Below are 18,733 nucleotides of genomic sequence, written 5' to 3'. Positions count from 1 at the left end.
GATATTATTCACTTAAGTAATCAATCACTGCCAACAAATTACAGGATACAGGGAATGAAATTAGCAAAATGAACTATGGATGTAAAATTCATTTGAAATTCAATTTAGGAGCAACATTAGCTTTCAATTAGTCTGCCCAACTGTTTGAGCATCATTTTGTCTATCAGATTTTTAAATAAATGTAATTAACCTTTGCTGTTAAATTGTTGTTGATTTCATTGATATAATTATTATGCGACTCCTAATATTTTGCTTGGATGATATCTCATTAGCTAGTGGCTTCTAATTAGGGAAAAGAAGGACCGATGGTGAATTCTGGGTCTTTCTGGTCCCTCTACCTGGCGGGGCAGGGAGACACTCCAGAGCCGGGAGTTTGGGTGTGAAATTTTGCACAGGGAGGGGACATTGTCCCCAGCATAACTGGTCCCAAACTGGTGGAGCTGGGGACTGAGGAGCAGGAGGTGCCAGGGACAGGCCATGGGGTGTAGGAGGATGAAGGGAGTCCTGTAAATTAAGGTGGCAGCACCCAGATGTTGGACGCTCCTTGGGCGCAGCTGGAGGGGCTGATACGGGCTCCATCCCAGGTTGTTTGCAGCCGGGCGGGTGCTGTGGTGGGGTTGGAAGGGCACTGGAGCTTTTTTGTGCCCCTTCTGTTGCCGTTTCCATCCCCATCGCCAATGGGATGGGGGGGGTGACAAGCCCAGGGAGCGTTTGTCCCGTGGTAAGCAGAGGATATTTGGGGCTTTGCTTTGCTAATGCCCAGCATGGCTGCTTCAATGCACCGTGTGTGGCCACAGTGGTAAATTCGGAATTAAATTAAGTATTTTTAGGCAGTAAAAACTGTTTTGAAAGTGGGTGATTCCCTGCAGAGAGGAGGGTGGGGGACTGTCCCGTGTCAGGGGGGAGCGAGAGGCCATCAGCGGCCACACTATTCCCTGCTGCCCTCCCGCTCGGCTTTCGAGGGGGGAGATGGATGAGATGGAGTTGTTAATTAAAGAGCAGTAACTCGTTACTCGTTACAACCCCCACTTGCAGAGCTGGGGGTCTCAGCACAGGCAGCAGCTGAGGGGGGCTGGGATGCTCCCCACATCACGGGCAGCCCCCCGTTCAGAACCAACAGCCCTAAGAGTTGTTTCCCCCCCCCGCCCCCCGAAAGAGAAATATCTTTGACAGTCACTTAATTCCCACGAGTTATTTTTAATAGATACAGCTTTCTCCCTTCAGCTACACGGAGTTTTGCGAGGTTATAAATCAAGTTAATATCTGATATATAGGACTAATTCTGCCCCTATTGAAGCCGATGGAAATGTTTCCACTGACGTCAGCGGGAGCAGGATTGATCTCCGTGCTTGGACTATTTGTTCCTGAGGTTTTAAGAATTCATTTCCTCCTTCCATTGCCAGAGACAGATAGCAGCAGTGGAGGTAGAGGAGTCATCTAATAACCACATATTAATACATGAATCATCAGCTTAGAGCCCAGTGCAGGAGGAGGCTGAAAGGAGAATAACTGAGCTTGATATTGGGCTGGTGGAAAGAAAGGATTTCGCAGGCAGGGCACAGCAGCTAATCTGGAACAAGATAATAATTGCAATGTAAATTTTTTTACGCTAGCACGCAAAGCGCATCTTTTAAGCTCTATTTAAATGCATTAGAGTAGACGGGGCCTCTGCTGAAATCCCTTCTCCCGGGCTGGAACAAGAGCACCTGTGATATTTCTTTACAATAAACTTTGAGGACACTATTTGCTTTTGGACAGACTCATAACAGCACTTAAAACAAGCCAGGACAGCTGACGTGCCACGCTGGTGTGGGCAGGCAGGACAGGACCTTGAAGTTTTACCTAGACCCTTATTTTTACTATTGCATTTTAATGAAGGAAACTGCCGATTTTTTTTTTTTTTCATTTAACGATACCTCCTGTACAGCACTGCAAGAACTTCTTACATGAGAGCGGAAAGATGTATTCTGCTCAACCTTTTACATCCGCCAAAGCATGCAAAAGCATTGGTGGGATTTTGATCTCATTTGCAATGGAAATTTCTCGGCGCGGCTGGCTCGGGTCGCACGCTCCCTCTGCGCACAAAGAGGAACAGCGGAAGGCAATAACCTTTCATTATCTTAAAATCTCTTTGCATTTTACCCTATGATTTTGTTTTCACGGTGTGTGACAAATAAGACTAATGAATAACTTAGACAAAGGAGTGGGGTGTGTATGTGTGTTTATTGCCATGGGAACAATCTTTGGGCCAAGCTAAGGGAATAATTCTTTTAAGACTATTCCTGCTTTGCAAAGCCACCAGAATTCCAACGTTTGAGAGGTCCCTGGAGCACACGACCCTCACCAGCTCATGCAACATCACCAAAGGTCAGCATCCAGTTCAGCGCTTCTTATACACCTTCTTGGTTACTTAAGTGCACCCCAGTAAGGCACCGAGTGACACACGCACCCCCTTTCTGCTGCTGCTTCTTTCCCAGACCTCACACACTGGCTGCTCTCCTGTATTTGCACTGGAGAAAACCGAAGGACCGGGCTCTGCAACCGCAGGGCAAAGCGCTGAAGGTGTCGTGGCAATGCCAAGTCCTCGCCTCCAGTAAATACCTTCCTGGGTCTGTTAATGAGTGAGGAAGATAACGCTGTAATTAAGACACTCACTGAGTGTCTTCTGACTCGGTTAATTTAAAATCTGTGGAAGGTCAATCCACCATTTCCAGCTGGAGCTCCTTAAACCTGGATTTTAGCACGGGGAGTTTGCGGGGGTATAAAAGCCCCCGAGGCTGGTGGGTTTGGATCATGTGGGGTGAATCCCCCTGCAACCCACGCACGGAGCGGGCTGGGAGGGTCAATCCAGGGGAAGGAGCAGCGAGGGCAAAGCTGCACAATGCAAACGAAGGTTTTGCAAGAAGCAGCATGCAAGGTTGCACCAACCCCATCTGGGCAGGCTCCAGCCTTCGGATGGCCAAGTACTGCTTGCACGAAGCAAACCAGCTTTACAGAAGCTGCGGGCGAAAGGTAAAAGCTGCTAAAGGGAAATCTGGCGTCTTGTTTTATTTCTGAAGAGATGAGTTGGGTATCGCTGAGAACACAGAGGACATCGGCACACGAGTTAACGTCGGCCAATGTCACGGCAAAGGGTTAAGGAGGGGGTTTCTACACGCTGAATACAAACAGACAAAATTTAGTTCACGTTTCAGGTAATTGACTTCCCTTCGAGAGACAACTAGACAAAAAGAAGTACGAGAAAATCTGCAAAAGGTGAAGTTTGCGGTAGTTTGGGAAGCCGCGGCGCAGCTGCAAACCGACCAGGTGTTATGGGGAGATTTTCCACGCCGAAAGCAGAGCAGGGAGGGGGGAGGCAGGTGCCGCGCCCCAGCAGAGCACAGCTCAGGGGTGTCAGCCCCTCAGCAGGAAACCCACCGCCCTGCCCCAGGAAAACCGTTTGCTACAGGGTTGCTGAAAACCTTCCCGGTTATTTTAATTTAAAAAAACACATCCCTCGCGGGTTATTTTAATTAAAAAAAAAACCTCGCAGATAGTTTTAATTAAAAAAAACCCAAAACCTCGCGGATTATTTTAATTAAAGAAAAACAGCCCAAGCAGAAGCAGCGCCGCTATCGCGCCCGCCCGCCCCTCACCGCGGCCCCGCCCCGCGTGCGCGCGCGGCTAAGGGGGCGTGGCGCCGCGCAGCCAATAGGCAGCGCCCTCCCCACACGGCAGGCCCGCCTCCCACCCCCGCGCACCCCATTGGCCGTCTTCAGGCCCCGCCCACCCCGCCGTTCTCGCGGGAAGTAGGGGCGGGGCCGGGCCACCCGCTCCCCCCTCCCGCTCCCCCCCCCGTCCCCCCCCAGCTCCCGGTGCTGGTGTTCCGCCGAGGCCGCTGAGCGCTGCCGGTTCCCGGGAGGCCCCGCCGCCCGCTCCCCATGTCGGCGGTACCGCGCAGGTAGGGGCGCGCCGGTAGCTGGAGCGGGGTGGGGTGAGGCCGTGGCTGAGGGGGAGCGGCGTGAGGGGCTGCCGGGTGGGGAGGTGGGAGGGGCGGCAGCGGCCCCGGTGTTCCCGGTGCAGCGGCCCCTCCCGCCCGCCGCTCCCCGCCCCGCCGGCGCCGCTGTCACGGCGCGCCGCGCGCCCCGCGCCGCGCGCTCCCATTGGCCAGAGCCTTCGGTGCGCCCCTCCCTCCGCGCTCCCATTGGACAAGACCTTCGGCGCGCCCCGCCCTCTCCGCACTCCCATTGGACAGGGCGGCGGGAGGGCGGGGCGCGGCGCGGCCCCTCCGTGCGCCCCCGCTTCCCCGGCGCTGAGGGTTCTGCCGCCAGCGAGGCCCCGCGCCCCCGCAGGTAGGAACCGGCCCGGCCTCCCGCCGCTCGGTGCCCACCCCTCTGTCCCGCGGGGGGCCCGGCACCCCTCCGCCTCCCCCCGGGAGGCCTCTTGGAGCCCCTCCGGAGGAGCCACGGCCCCGCGCCCCCTCTTCAGCCCCAGGCGGGCCCCCCGCGGCCCCCTCTTCCCTCAGCGAGTCGCCGGTAACGGCAGCCTCGGGGCTCTCTGGGCGGCGGGTTGTGTCACCCGGTGGGCTGGGGAGGGAGCCGGGGGCAGCCGGCCTCACCCCGCGCCCTCCGTGCCTGGACGTGGTCGGCCCAAGTTGGGAGGTTTGGGATTTCTCTGGGTAAGGAAAACGCAGGAATAAGGGCAGTGGTTTGCAGGAATACGCGGAGCAGCCCTTCTGTTTTCCACCCAGTGGGATTCCAGCGCTGTCAGTCCTGCCTGGAAAATCTCCAATTCAAGGTGAACCCAACTCTGGAAGGGGTAATTGCGCTAATTGAGGCCTCCCAGTACTGGTAAAACCGGGTGTGTTTCTTCGAGGGGAGCCAAAGCTGCCTCCTTTGCCTCAGCAGCGTAACGGGGGTGTCACCTGGGGAGATGCGGTGTGGGTTGTGTATCTGGGTAGGCTTGGAGGTTGATAAGGAACCGTGGTTAATCCCGTAGTGCAACTGAGCTTCTGCTGAGCGAGATGGGGGTGAATATTGTCAGAGGTTGGCTCCCGGTGCACCGCTCAGGCAGCTTGTCTGAATAAATATCTAGGGAGATGCTGAAGTGGCCCGGTCGGATGTTGGGTTGTTCCTGCTCTTTTCCTCCTTAAGGTGTTTTTCATGCATTTGTGTCTGTACCTGAGACATCGAGGTGTAACAAAACCAACATGAAGCACTCGTAGTAAGGCTGAGGTGCTTAGTGAGGTGTCCGTAAAGCTAAACTCAACTCAGAATACTTTCTTATTCTTTAATTATTCACTGGGAGCTTAAGGTGCGTCAGACTTTGTCAAACTGACACTGCTTCTGTACCAGCAAACAGCAGGTTTCCTGATGCTTCTGGAATCAGTGAAGTAACAGCCACCTGTAAACTCATTTATGTGGGGGATTGCTGCGTGCTCCAAGAGAGTGCAGTAGTGAGTGTCCCGAGAGGAAATCAGCTTTGTTAGGAAGGCTGCAGCGAAGTGGGTTTGTGCTGGAGGTACGTGAGTACGGGAACAGTCACCTTCCTTAACAGGACTTAATTCAAAGAAGGGGGGCTTATATGTGCGCTTCATCTTGCCTTCTGGAATTCACACCCACTTGAACAGCATGAAGAGGAGAAAACCTGATCAACGTGCTCTGTGGAAGGGGAAAATGAAAATAATATCCATGGTTTTTGTAGGTGCTAGAAGGAGTGCAGGTGAGTATTCAGATAATGAGGACACTACCTTCCAGGATCATATATACTCTGGCTTCCTTCAGAATAATACATGCAGGTCAGCTGCTACAGACCTTGTGCATGAAACTGTGGACGATGTCTCATAATGAAACAGGTTTTGGACAATTTTATTTTAAGGCAAAGTCACGAGAACACAGATGAGCAGGGCTTATGCTGTAGTTGTAGATAGATTTGAGCGTCTGTGGGCTGTTCTGCTTCTGCCCATTTTGAGATGCACAAGAAGGATGCATGATAGTAGTATTATGATGCAAAGTTTTAGCTAATATATTCTGCCTTTAAGCAAAATTTTAATGTTGCAAAGGCAAATGCCTCACAGCTTCCCAGGCAGTGCAGGAGGATCAGTGTACGCACAGGAGTGTGATCTTCCAGTTCTTCCACATGATGCTTGTTGGCTTTGGGGGAGTGCAGCCCAAAAAGTGTGGGCGTTTGGGTTTTTTTTTCATTCTTTTGACTATTAGGAACTTGAGCCTTTTGGCTTGTTCCATTAGACACAGGAGTTGCCAGTAGTTAATAGTTCTCCTAGTTAGAGCTGGCCAAGCAAGAAAGGTTTTTAAGGACGTTACGCGCCTCTAAACTTGGCCAGTTGTAACAAGCCTGAACAATATTTAATATTTGTAGAGGCATCTTGCCCCACTGAAATGTTCTTTGGCATAGTTGTGAAATCTGGATGAAATATTGCACTCTGTTTATTTAAAGACATTGTTTTCACTTCCATGAACTGCTAACCCTTCTGACACAGCTGGTGATCGATGAATATAATTGTGGTCAAAGGTATCTCGGTTATCCAGGTGCTCTTTGTACCTTTTTTTAAAAAGTGAATCCCTTCTTACCAAGATACAGCGTAACTTCTACGACTATTTTGTGCGCCCAGCTTGTGGAATGGCTTTTGCCATTGTGCTCTAATAAGGCAGGAAGACTAAGGAGATACTGGCACGTGTCCCTTCAGGTGGTGCCTTGGGAAGTCCTTTAACTTTTCATGAGGTAATAATGGCACTGTCTGCATTTGGGATGGTAGCTATTTCTTTTTTTTTAATAATCAATAAAAGAATCCTAAAGCACAGCCTGGACGAAGCTGGCCCTTTTGTATCCTGCAGCGTGTTACACAGCTAAAAATTAGTAGGGGCCTGAAATGATTAGTATCTGGCTGGTGGCCCAGAAAGAGGGAAAGCTGGGTCTGGCAGCATTTGACAGTAATTTTCTGTAAGACAAGTGTCCTTAGCTCTTTCATTGTCCAATTGATTCTTTAACAATAGCGCTCCCGTTTGTAATGCTGAGTCTATAGTGCTGCTCCAGCAGGAAAAACAAGAAGTGTGCTAGTCACTGGCTAGTGCACATGCTGCAGAAAAGAAGAGGTCTTGGGTGACTCCTTCAGAGAAATAGGTGAAATGTGTAAAAAAAAAAAAAAAAAAAAAAAAAAAAAACCAAAACAAAAAAACCCAACAAACCCAAAAAATACAAACCCCACCACAAAAGCCCCCCAAAATAATATTTGGCAGGAGTGGCAATGGCTGATTGAGATACCACTGTAACATGAGCAGGTGATACTCAAAACTGCTGCTTTGTGGTCTTTTTGCCTAATGGTCTTTGGTGGTTTTCTTCTTTCTGCCTGTCCAGGCTCTCTACTCCTTCGGTAAGAAAAGGGAAATAAGAAGTTGGATTTCACTGAGGTTACCTTTAAAGTAGCTCTCTTTCCCTGAACGTTTAACTGAGCCATAAGATTAAAAGGCATCTACTTGTGGTGTTTCTTAAACGGATTATTTTAGTATTTGGGTATGTTTTTAATGAACTAGCTTTCATGTCTGAGCCGCAGTCAAAACTTTAAGATCTAATTTCTGCTGGTTTTCAAAGCAAGTTGACTCATCAGTTTAGCCTTGTGCTGCAGACCTAAAATGTCGGAAGATGTTCCCCTTTTACAGTATTGCCATTTTGTGATTTTCATTTTTTTCCCCTAATGATAAAATTCTGATGCTCCTAAATAAAATTTGGGGAATAAACGTTTGTATCTGGGGTCTGTTTGCCCATGTAAATAAGCCTAGTGCAACTTTAGTTTTTCTGTAGTTACGCTGGATTTTCACTTAGCATTTCTAGAACGAAATGTAAATTTGCTTTCCTATCAGCACTCGCTATTTTCTTGACTCCCCGCCCCATGCTCCACGCTTGCAGCTTTTGCTTCTGTTTTTTCACCTCATCTCATCTCTTGGCAGCCTTTTTGCTTCCTGCTCCTTCAAGGTGTCTTGTTGGCGCTGGAACATGGCATGTCCTCTGTGTGTGATGAGCGGGCTGCTGGCTTTTTAATCCCTCCTCGCCGCAGAACTTTGTGCTGTACTTGCTGCCAGAGCCACAGGTGAGCCTCGGCACTTGCTTTTAATCTGGGTGAAGCAGTGTGCAAACCTGCGGCAGGATAGAAAGACTTTGCAAGGATCTAGCTAATATTTAACAAAGTTTACTTGCAGACCACACATAGCTTCTCAGCTGTGTTTTAAATGTTAATATGAATTTGAAATATTGGAGGTGACAGATAAAATGCATGGTAATGAGATCCTTCTAAAGAAAGCTCACTGCTAATTCCAAAGGAAATGAGCTTTTAATTAGTGTCTTATCTTGAGTATGCCACCTTTTCTTTTTTCCTCATTTATATTGCTTGTATTATAGAGTTAAAGATCAGCTGGTGTCCCCTGATATGGGAACCAGTTGGCTGGTGTCACTTTATAAAATCTGATTTACAGACTCTTGATTACATGTAGCTTGTTGATCACAAAATAAATTGGTTTGGCCATGTTTTCAGGAGTTAGAATTTATTGTTGTCTGAAGTCGCGCCTTTGGAAATTAAGATGTTCAGGGAATACCCATGTTGCTGCCGGTGCAGTATCTACCGTACAGATAGAGACTTTGGAGCACTGAATCTCAGCTCTTTCAGGAATGATAGATTCCCTGTTTCATTATTATAAAAACCTTAACGGAATTTTCTGAAGCAGCTGTAAATGCTAAGCAGTAAGGTTAGCCACTCAGGAAAAAAAAAACCCAAACCCCCAAAACCCATTTAGCTTGTGCTTTAAAATGACCTTGGTGAGGTTGAGAACAGTAAGGTTTCTATTTGATTAAGGTTCTTTTCAAATGGGCTTTCCACGGCAATATTAGTTTAAGACTATGTAAAATAGCAGGTGATATTTTTAAATTTCAGCAAGCGTGCATGTAGTTTGGATCCAGACTGAGAGGTGCAGAGATGATTTGGATTGAGGAGCAAAGCCTGCCTAACGAAGCTCGCTCGAGCAAAGGGTCTCCGTGTCTGGCAGGGTCCAATGTTCCTGGATGTTCCCCGGAGAAGGTGCTGGGGAGGCATCATGGTTCAGCACGTGCCCTGCAAATGGGAGTGGTGCTGGCCTGCGTTTGCTAGGGTTTAGGGGTAATGCATAAACCCACAAAAAAGCAAGGTAAGAACAGAGCTGAAGTGACTGAGCATAAAATGAGCTTGACTTGGCGGTAGAGCACTTAACCTTCCTAGTTCCCACCACGTACGGGAAGATCAACACTTGGCTTAGCTTCTGAAGTGGCTTCATTCAAGCTCAGTGTTTTCTGTCCTGCTTCTTGGCATGAAAAGTGAAGTGTATTCCAGAGTATTAGAACTTTTTCTGTGTCCCTTGTAGGGTGCTTGTGAGTTTAGTTTAGGCTGTGTGTTTCAGTGAGAAGCCTTCTGAACAGGCAAGTTTGCTAGTGTCCCCAGGCTGGTCTAGCACGGGAAATGGGGCTGTTGGTGTGTGTCTTTTCCTCTTTTTAATTGCATTAAGGTATGCAGGAAATTCCAGAAAGCTTTGAAACAAAAGCAACTGATCAGGAGCTCTTCAAGCCATTGAGGCCGTGGGGCTTCCCTTGGAGGTGAAAACTTGGGATATTTATTTGTACTTCTCAATCTTGGAGATACCAGAGGTTGATCTCACCTTCAGTAAGTGTGTCTGGTGCTTGACAAGGCAGTTTTGTTCCTTTTAAAATTTGGTCTCCATGTTGAAAGTGGAATGAGTTCCCTGTTTTTTTCCTGGGTGGGGTTGTCCTGAAGAAGTATTTTTGCTGTTTTCCTTCTCTTACAGAAAAAAGGAAGTCTAAATCTGAACAGAACGAGCTTATTTTACCATTTATTATATTTAACGATATTTGAATTTCCCATAGGAATCTTCTCAATACCAAAAGATACCAATTAATTCCTGCAAAAAACGCTTGAAGAAATAAAAAATTGTTTCTATCAGTCAGTCGAAATGGGTGAATGTCAACCACGCTTCGTTAACAGCCTGTTAGCTCGGCTACAAGGCTGCAAAGGCAGCTGTGGCAAGGAAATCAGCTTTAAAAATCACACCCTACAGTGCAGTTCTTGTTGCTTACAGTGGGATACATTCCCACAAAGTGCCTGAAGCTTTTGGATCTGTGGGCTACCTAACCTGGACGGCTGGTATCTCCTTTTCATTTTGGAATACTTGTGGTATTTGCCACATTTTTAGATAGAATTGAGTTGTTTAAATGGACCTGAAGGCTATCCAGTCAGGTAACCTTCACACAATATTGAATTTTACTTTTTTTTTTTTAATTCATATTTTCCCTGAAAAGCTGTTGGATTGCCTTCTGTAGTTTGATATTACAGGAGATGGCTACGTACTGTTTTGACTGAATCGGAGATAATGGAAGGCTGCTGGCTTAATTTTCTTTGTAATGATTTGTTTTAAGCAGCATTTGAAGAGATACAAGGATTAATTCTTAAATTGCTTATTGAGCTGACTGTTTAAGAGCATGGTTTGCAATTGCAACCAGTTGTCATAAGCGAGCAGAGCAGAGGTAGTGAGCTGACCTGGATGGGTTTAGTTGCTGAGTGTCTCAAGACTTTAGAGAGACAAGATGTCATATCTCTGCAGAAGCCTCTGTCAAATCAGTGTACTCTGAAAAACAGGATTCTGGCTTGTGGTTGGAAGTAGAGGGGCGTTTGAAAATACTTTTTTTTGGGTCTGTGCCTGTTTGATTTACACTTCTGCTTTTTGATAAGCAGAAATTCTCTTCTTTAGGATATATTGTTAAAAATGTTGACTTTGATTTTGGGAAAACAGAGCTATGACTTCATGACCTATTTATTCATCAAGCTCTCCTGTTAAAAAGGTACCTGAATACAAAGTTGGGTACAGAAGGCTGCTGGTTATGTTGTCTTAGCTGATTTTGTTAAATTCTTTTTAAAAAAAAATAAAATTGTGTTAACTGTACTGTGTATCTCAAGGACTAATCGGCTCTTGCCATCCCTGCTGTTTAATGTAGGCTTTCTTAAAAACCCTAAGAAGCTTTCCTCTCCTAGCAGGGCTTTCAGATGTCTCTCTTCCTAATGATAAATGTCAACAAATGGAATCAGAGCATCTTCTGCTGCAGTAAGGGAGAAGTAATTTTCTCAATGTGGGGTTTTTTTGTTTGGTGTTTTTTTTTTTTTTATATACTGTTTCTCCAGGTAGCTGAGAAACCAAAACAGATCACATACTTCATACTGCAGAGAAGGCAAGCGCTTTGGTGATGCATCTGGTTGTACTCAAACCGTCTGGTTGTACTCCAGAAGAAAATACACGCGCAGGCAGGGCTGGCTGTGCGCACCCGGCAGCCTCCTGTCCCCGCGGGTGCGTGGCCAGGGTTTGCTTTGGTGCTGCTGGCTCTCCCAACCACAGAAACAAACTGCTGGAAATAACTTTCCCATGGCTTGCGAGGTTTTCTACTCGTTGATAATAAAAATGTAATGAACAACATGAACAGCACTAGGGTTGCTCTACAGATGAGGAAAATGAAGGATGAGGCATCTGTGGAAGAGCAGGGAAGATGCTGAGTATAATTGCAGTTGTGATTTATTTTTTTTTAGTCTCTTCTTAGAGTTGTGCACCTCAAAACCTGTACAATGTGAAACAAAGTGGGTTTTTCCCTTGCCCACATGACAAATTTGCACTGGAGCTGCCATACAGAAGGTGAATTTAGATAAAATCTCTATTACGTGCCCGTCCCACAACCGAGGTGTCGGAGATCTGCATGCTTTGTACGATGACAGCCACCTTCTTCCACATGTTAGTGGGTTTTGCTCTGTTTTTCATGCACTGAGTATTCTTCCAGAAAAATCTGAATTTCCCAGGAAGTTAAACTGTCAGAAAAGCTACTTGCTTTTGGGTAGGTGGGAGGAACAGCTTCATCCTGCTCAGCCATATGTTAGCAGTAATTAAAGCCAGCAGGGTTTTAGGATTAGAAAAGGGTAAGAATTTGATCACCTCCACAGCCCAGACAGCCCAGGACCCCCAGCACTCAGTGTGTGGTGTTACAGATGTCCCGTTGCCCTTTAGCTTGCAAAAATGCTTCTTGAGGCCTGTGGCCTTGCCAGCATGGGGCTATTTCTGACCCTGAGCACCCTGTGACCTGGGTGCTCCCTGCAACCCGCTCTTGGGCTCACCTTCCAGCCGCTCTGCTTGGAAGCCTCATGGGTGCATTGCAACCAAGGGATGTGTTCTTTATCTTTTTTTTTTTTTAAGCTATTTTCAGTGCATCCCTCAGCAGACAACAAGCTTTCTGCAAATCCCTGCTCTGTAGCCGAAGCTTTGAGTACCTCTGGTGCGTAAGAGCGTGCCGCCGATGCGGGGGTCAGCCGGGCTGTCGCGCTTTTTTTGAGGAAACTTGACGGAGGTAACCAGAGCTTCCCGCTGGGAGGCTTGGCAACCCCCCTGCAGCAGCATTTTGAAGGCGGCTGAGCACACTCACGGCCCACGTTGGGCAGCATCTTGCTGTGAAATCTCAGCTTGATGCGCAGTACCGTCGCGCTTCCAGCGGCACGGGGGTAATTCGTAGCTTGGATGCTTGCGCGCGGTGAATCCTAGGTGGCCAAGCAAAGTAGGTCAGTTATTTTTAAGTGTTATGATTAATTTATAAATGCCATTATTGTGTAGATTTTTAAGTGTTATGATAAATTTATAAACGCCATTATTTCATAGAGGTAAGGTAGGTCTAAATACTCGGTCTTGTGCGATGGATGGCTGTTTGCAGCGGAAAACTGGTGCTCCACAGTAAACAAATGCTTTTGCAAGGGAGAACTAGAAGTGAGTGGAAAGGATTATTTTTAAGCTTTAAGCTTTGCACGTCTGGAGATTTTTCTTTAACATGAAATGGTTTTAGAACAGGAAAATCCTTCGTGGTATGTAATGCTTCCAAAACCCTTGGCAGATGGGTAACTTTGTTTCCAAACATCAAATGTTTTAGCTGTTTAATGCCTGTTTTTAAGCATGAACAGCACTCTCGGAGAATGTTCATATTAAGCCTGACGGGAATTAGACTTTTAAAAGAACTGTTTCTGTTATGTTATCACGAAAACTGAAGAATTATGAAAAACTTAATGCAACAGTTGGACTCCTTTGCATAATATACAAAATAATGTCACACTGGGAAAAAAGAGGGGAGGTACACTCAAGCCTTGGCGTTTAACCCTCTGCAGTTACTGAAAGGTGTATATTTGCTTACCTCGGGTAGGGAAGTCACCTTCTATACACACAAACACACTTTTGCTGTGCAGTATCAAAACCTTTGACCGCTCATTGGTAGGAGTAGGATCAGCACTTTGCTGAGAGGTGAGAATGGACAGATGGGAGGAAAGGTGTGCTTTTGGATTTAATGTCTGCCAGATGCTTTCCTCAATAGTCACGGGTCTTATTTCCACAAGATGTTCCAATAGAGGGCTTTTTTGTCACTGAATGTGTAGTATATTACTGCTCTGGACAGGAGGTTATGCATCCCTGTTGGTATAACGTGGAGAAAGTTGGTTACAGTACACATCTAGTCCTTAAACTCATATTTGATCTTTAAACTACATTTAGAAGTAAATATTTGGTGCCTTATATCTTACAGAAGTATTACATATATAAAAGGTGAATTTGTTCTTAAACTTTAAGCCGAATGGGTCACAGAGCTGAGAATGACAGTAAATACCAGCAGTGAATGTTATGCTTCAGACAAAGGATTTTGCACAGTTCTGAGTTTTCTTAGAAAGGCAAGTCTTGGCATCGGCGTTCAGTAACAGTATTCTTGGTATTTGTGGACTGTAAAATTTATAGAGTAATAGATATGCAAATGACCTGCCACAACACTGCAGGCTCTATGGTAATGCATAATTGTGACACGTTTTTTAGCTATTTGCAGAAATTGGCTTTCTTGCAGGAGTGAGATTTATCAGGTTCTCACCTTTTTAAAGATATAATTCTCAAGTCTCTTACCTAAATACATTTATTATTTTTTTTTATTGTGTCTTGGGAAAATGAAAGCTTACAGATCACTTGCAGAACCACCACATTTTGATGGCTGTTTTTCATGTTCAGAAGACTTAAGGTGATGCTGCATTTCACTGACACTAAATTGCCTCATCTCCTGACATGTATGTTTATAAAAAGGGCACAGTACCAGGAGGTCAAAAGTTGCTCTGTTCAGTGCCTGGAAAGCCCTGGACACTCAGGTTTACTCTCTCAGCGCTTGCTGGGGGTATAGTGCTGGCAAGGTGCATGTTCTTGTGATGGTGGAGAAGCACACAGGGTTTTGGTTTTGCAGACTCTTGTCAGTGACACATTCTGATTTGGCCTTAAACCCACCTGTGTGATTCTAAAAACCTGTCTTACCTATGAGTTTAACCTACATAAATGAAAAAAATACATCTATGAATCTGCCCCTTTTTCCATACTGTTGTATTTTCCCTGACATGGGTTATATAGGGTGCAATTCTCAACTCACATATTCTATACTGTTATTGCATTTGCGTGGGGCTCTATGCTGTAACTGCCTATAGGCTTAATCCTTGCTGTGACAACTATTTTAAAATGACCATCTGTAATACTCTGTGGTAAAATATTTCTTGCTCCAGAAGGACCATTGACCAATAAAACTTCCTTTTTCTTCACTAAATGACTACAACTGGAACTGGTCCTACCAGTTTCCGTCCTCACATTCCGTTTCCATTTGAGCAAATGGAGGTTATCTTGCTGAGATATGACTTATGATGCACTGCGTTTTAATACTCATGGGATTGTTAACAAGTTCCCTGCCTACTTGACAGTGAATTTCAAATTTTGCTGCTCTAAAGTTGTCCACTTCTCCACAAAGATTTAAGCTTTCTTTGTGAAATGTTGCGGCGTAAAAAATACCTAACAAGACACTTGGCTTGACTTGTGACACTGCTTTCTCATTATTTTAACAGCTGGCATGGCTGACAGTACTGCACATTTCTCCTTAAACAGTTTCCCAAAGTGAAAGGACTCCTTGGGGATTGGAGCGGAGTTTCTTATTTTCTGGTCTTTGCTGTCAAAGCAAACCCGCCCGTGTCCAGTGTGTGGGATTGCAGAGACCCTTCAAAACAGGAGTTGGCAGCAGAGGTGTTTTGCTGTGGCTGGAAGAGTCTGAAATTAGACTTGGATCAAACATGTTGCATTTGCAACTGCTTGAGGACTAAAGGCAAAACTCATCTCTCCCGGGCCATGGAGATGTTGACAGAGCCGTCCCCACGCAGGGTGGGTTTCATAGAATCACAGAATAGCAGGTTGGAAGGGGCCTCAAGGATCAGCTGGTCCAACCTTTCTGGCAAAAGCCTGGCCTAGACAAGCTGGCCCAGCCCCCCTGTCCAGCTGAATCTTAAAAGTGTTCAGTTTTGGGGAATCCACTGCTAGGGAGATTATTCCGGTGGCTGATTGTTCTCAGTGTGGAACATTTTCCTCTTGTGTCCACTGGGAATGTCCCCAGGAGTAACTTGTACCATCACCCCTCGTCTTTTCCATAGGACTCCTTATAAAAGGGAATCTCCATCTCCTTTGTAGCCACCCTTTAAATACTGGAACATGGTGATAAGTTCTCCCCGGAGCCTTCTTTTCTCAAGGCTGAACAAACCCAATCTCTCAGCCTTTCCTCACGTGCCTGCCCAGTCCCCTGATCACCTTTGTGGCCCTTCTCTGGGCCCTCTCCAGCCTGGCCACATCTTTTTTGCATAGCGGGGACCAAAACTGAACACAGGATTCCAGGTGTGGCCTGATGAGCGCTGAGCAGAGTGGGATGATGACTCCTTTATCTCTGCTAGTGATGCACCCCGTGGGCTTGCTGTGCTGCTGCAACACACTCGTACTGAGCTTGGTGCTCACCAGCACCCCTGTCCCCTGAGCTGCTCCCCGGCTGGGTAGATCCCTGCCTGGACTGCACTCCTGGGTGATGTTTTCCCAAGTTCAGGACCTTCCACTTGTCCTTGTTGAACTTCAGAAGGTTCTTATTAGCCCCCTCTGCCAGCCCAGTCAGGGCTTCTCGAGTGTCCACGTCCCCACTTGCTTTGGTATCATCAACAAACTTCCTCCGGGTGCACTGATCCCACCATCCAGATCACTGACAAAGCTGTTAAACAGCGCTGGGCCCAATATTGATCCCGAGGGGACCCCACTTGCCACAGGTTGGCGGTTTGAAAAGCAGCTTTTTGCCAGCCCCTCCCACCCCGGGTGCGGCCTGGCAGCCAGCCTGTCCTCTCCTGGCATCCGAGTGCCCTCTGCTGGCACTCGCTCCCTTCCTGCCAGGGGTGGACGTGCTTTAGAAGAATTATTATTCCCGTATTCTGCACTGCGAGCTTAACATTTGTCTAGCTGGGGAGCAGCGGCCTGCGCAGAGCCCCTGGCACCCCCTTTTCCTGCTGGCTGGGGCTGCCCGGGGGAGCCTCGCGAGGCCGATGAGGATGGAAAACGAGACGCCAGTAAAACCGACGCAGCTGCAAGAGCGAAGCTCGTAAAGCTGCCGCGGTTCAGCGGAGGTTTCCCCTGCACCGGGAGCTGCAGGAGCTCCTGCTCCCCTTCAGTGATGAGAGGCAAGGCAGGGCCTTTCAGAACTGCCTCCAAAATAATTTAGTTTGAGCATATTTTTGGTAATCCTGTTTTCTGTAGCTCAACAGAACCTCCACCTTGTAGGACAAGATCAATCTTAAATGGACACTTTTTTTTTTTGGTACTCTAAATAACCATTTTGCAGTGTGTTGCAGTTGGAAAAAACCAGCCGTGTTGGGACTGAACACTGGAATGGCAGCAGTTGGGAGGGACGGTTTTACTGCCTTGCTGGCTCAAATTGAGGGACTTGGTGTAACAGCCAGTGCCTGGGTTAGTTGGGTTTAACACCGTAGGTGTGAGTCAGGCTGGTTCCTCTTTCTATGAGACCAAAAATTCCCTTCTCACCAGGAACAGAGTTGAGTAAAGCTGAACACTGGTGTTTAAATGGGCAAAAATCAGAATGGAACCCAAATCAGCTTCTGAAATGAATATTGATTTTTTAAAAAAATATTTTTTAGGGGGAATGGTACAGTATTAGTGCAGCTTTGTTGTGTGTGGGTTCAGACAATTACAAATCCCACGTCTGCTTTGAATGTTTCATGAATATTAATGCCGTCCTCCTACTGAGCAGTTAATTGGGTGCTATCACTTTAACCACCTTATTTAAATTGAAAAGCACTCTTAATAAATGACAAATGTCGGTGTGAAACTTGGTGTGTTCAGCGCACTGAAAGCAGGCTGCTGTGCCTGTGTCTCTTCTCTGCCCTCTCCTAGCAGGCTGATACATAACCTTAAAGTCCGGAGTCTTTGCTGGCCTTTGGCATCTTAGCTGAGACCTCAGGTTGCAGCTTCCTTATTGCTGCTCTGACTGTCCATACCACTGTCCTGTGCAGCTGGGAGGTGACAGAAACCCCAGGTTATGGAAAAAACATCCATCTCTGTCTCGAAGGATGGGCACGACGCGTTTAGAGGAGCTGCATTGATATTGTATGAGAGTAGAAATTTCAGATTTTGGGGGTTTATGGCCAGGTCAGATGTAACTTGAACCTCTCAGATTCCTGACTCAGATGGGAAAATGCTAAAACGCAGAGCAGAGATGGAATTGTGGGTCCTGCCTGTGCCTGTAGACGTGGCTCTGTCAGAAATGTGCAACAGCTGGAAGCGGAGTAGAGATTTTTTTTTTCTCCTGATAATCTTGGGTTTTAGAAACAACAAATTCTGTTTTATAGATCACCAAAGTAAAATATGAGATCTTACTGTTCTGTTTAATAGGAAAGAGATAAAATCCTCCTATCTGGGCATGAGGAGAAGATCTTATTTTTGTGGATTCATGAGAGCAGTATGATTGGACCATCTCTTTGGGCTGTATCCTGACAGCCTTAGGACAAAATCCTCTTGCTTCTCCTATTGCAAGTCCTTCCTGGTGAGGCTGAGTACCTGTCCGCTCTCTAGCTTTCATTAGCCTGTCCCCCCTGTTAGCTTTGCCTAGTCGAAACTTTCACTATTAAAGATGGAAGAGTCTTGTTTTTTTATGTGAGATTGCCTCCAGGGAACACCTTAAAACTTTGTACAAAGCTGGAGTTACGCTGTTGTCCAGCCTTACCCTGCTACTGGAAAGGCTGTACCCCCTAAGGCAAGCTGTGGGCAGTTACAAGTAGGTCTTTTTTCTTTTTTCTTTTTTTTAATTAAGAAAAAAAAAGTAAATAAAAGCATAGCAAGTCCTTGCTGTGTTAATTGTGGTTTAGGGTACTGCATTCCCGCAGTGTTTTATAAAGCGTTAGCTCATATCTAGAAACACGATTTCATCTTCAGTCAGGAGTTTGGAATTGATTGTGTAAAATCTGTGTGCTTGGCTATTTGTTTTGTCATTTTGAAACCAGCACATGCCTATCGCTGGAACGCCGTATTTAGACACAGCAGGTTATTAACACATTATCTGATAACACTGCTGTGGTTGTGCTGAAATTGCAGGTTGCAGGCAAAGGCTTCTAATCGCTCAGTACACGTATTAATGACTTACCAAACCGTGCTGCAATCACTATAATTTCAGAAATATAACAAAAGGAATCCAAAGCTTTGTTTCAGCGCTGAAGCTGAGTTTGGAGAAGTGAAGCTGAGTGGAGCAAGGCTTAAAATGAAGCAGATGGCTTGGACCAGAGAGCAAAAACTTGCATGGTTAG

General features: G+C 46.5%; 1 protein-coding gene across 3 annotated transcripts in view; it reads left to right on the top strand.

The window, feature by feature from the left end:
• The first annotated feature begins 3,862 nt into the window (after positions 1-3,862).
• GLCE (glucuronic acid epimerase) overlaps positions 3,863-18,733 on the top strand; it is a 55,527-nt gene continuing 40,656 nt past the window's right edge. Inside the window, exon 1 of one of the 3 annotated variants that reach the window (XM_074880494.1) lies at positions 3,863-3,940. Coding sequence is in view for 1 of the 3 variants with exons in the window: in XM_074880492.1 (XP_074736593.1) it covers positions 3,921-3,940 (20 nt within the window). In the remaining 2 variants the exon portion in view is untranslated. Of the gene's footprint in view, positions 3,941-4,252; positions 4,332-18,733 lie in introns of those variants that run through there. The other 2 variants (XM_074880492.1, XM_074880493.1) reach the window with 2 other exon arrangements.

The sequence above is a fragment of the Strix uralensis genome, chromosome 11, assembly GCF_047716275.1.
Source record: "Strix uralensis isolate ZFMK-TIS-50842 chromosome 11, bStrUra1, whole genome shotgun sequence".
NCBI lineage: Eukaryota > Metazoa > Chordata > Aves > Strigiformes > Strigidae > Strix > Strix uralensis.
Note: the sequence above shows the minus strand (reverse complement) of the source record. Positions and strands in the feature narration are given on the sequence as shown.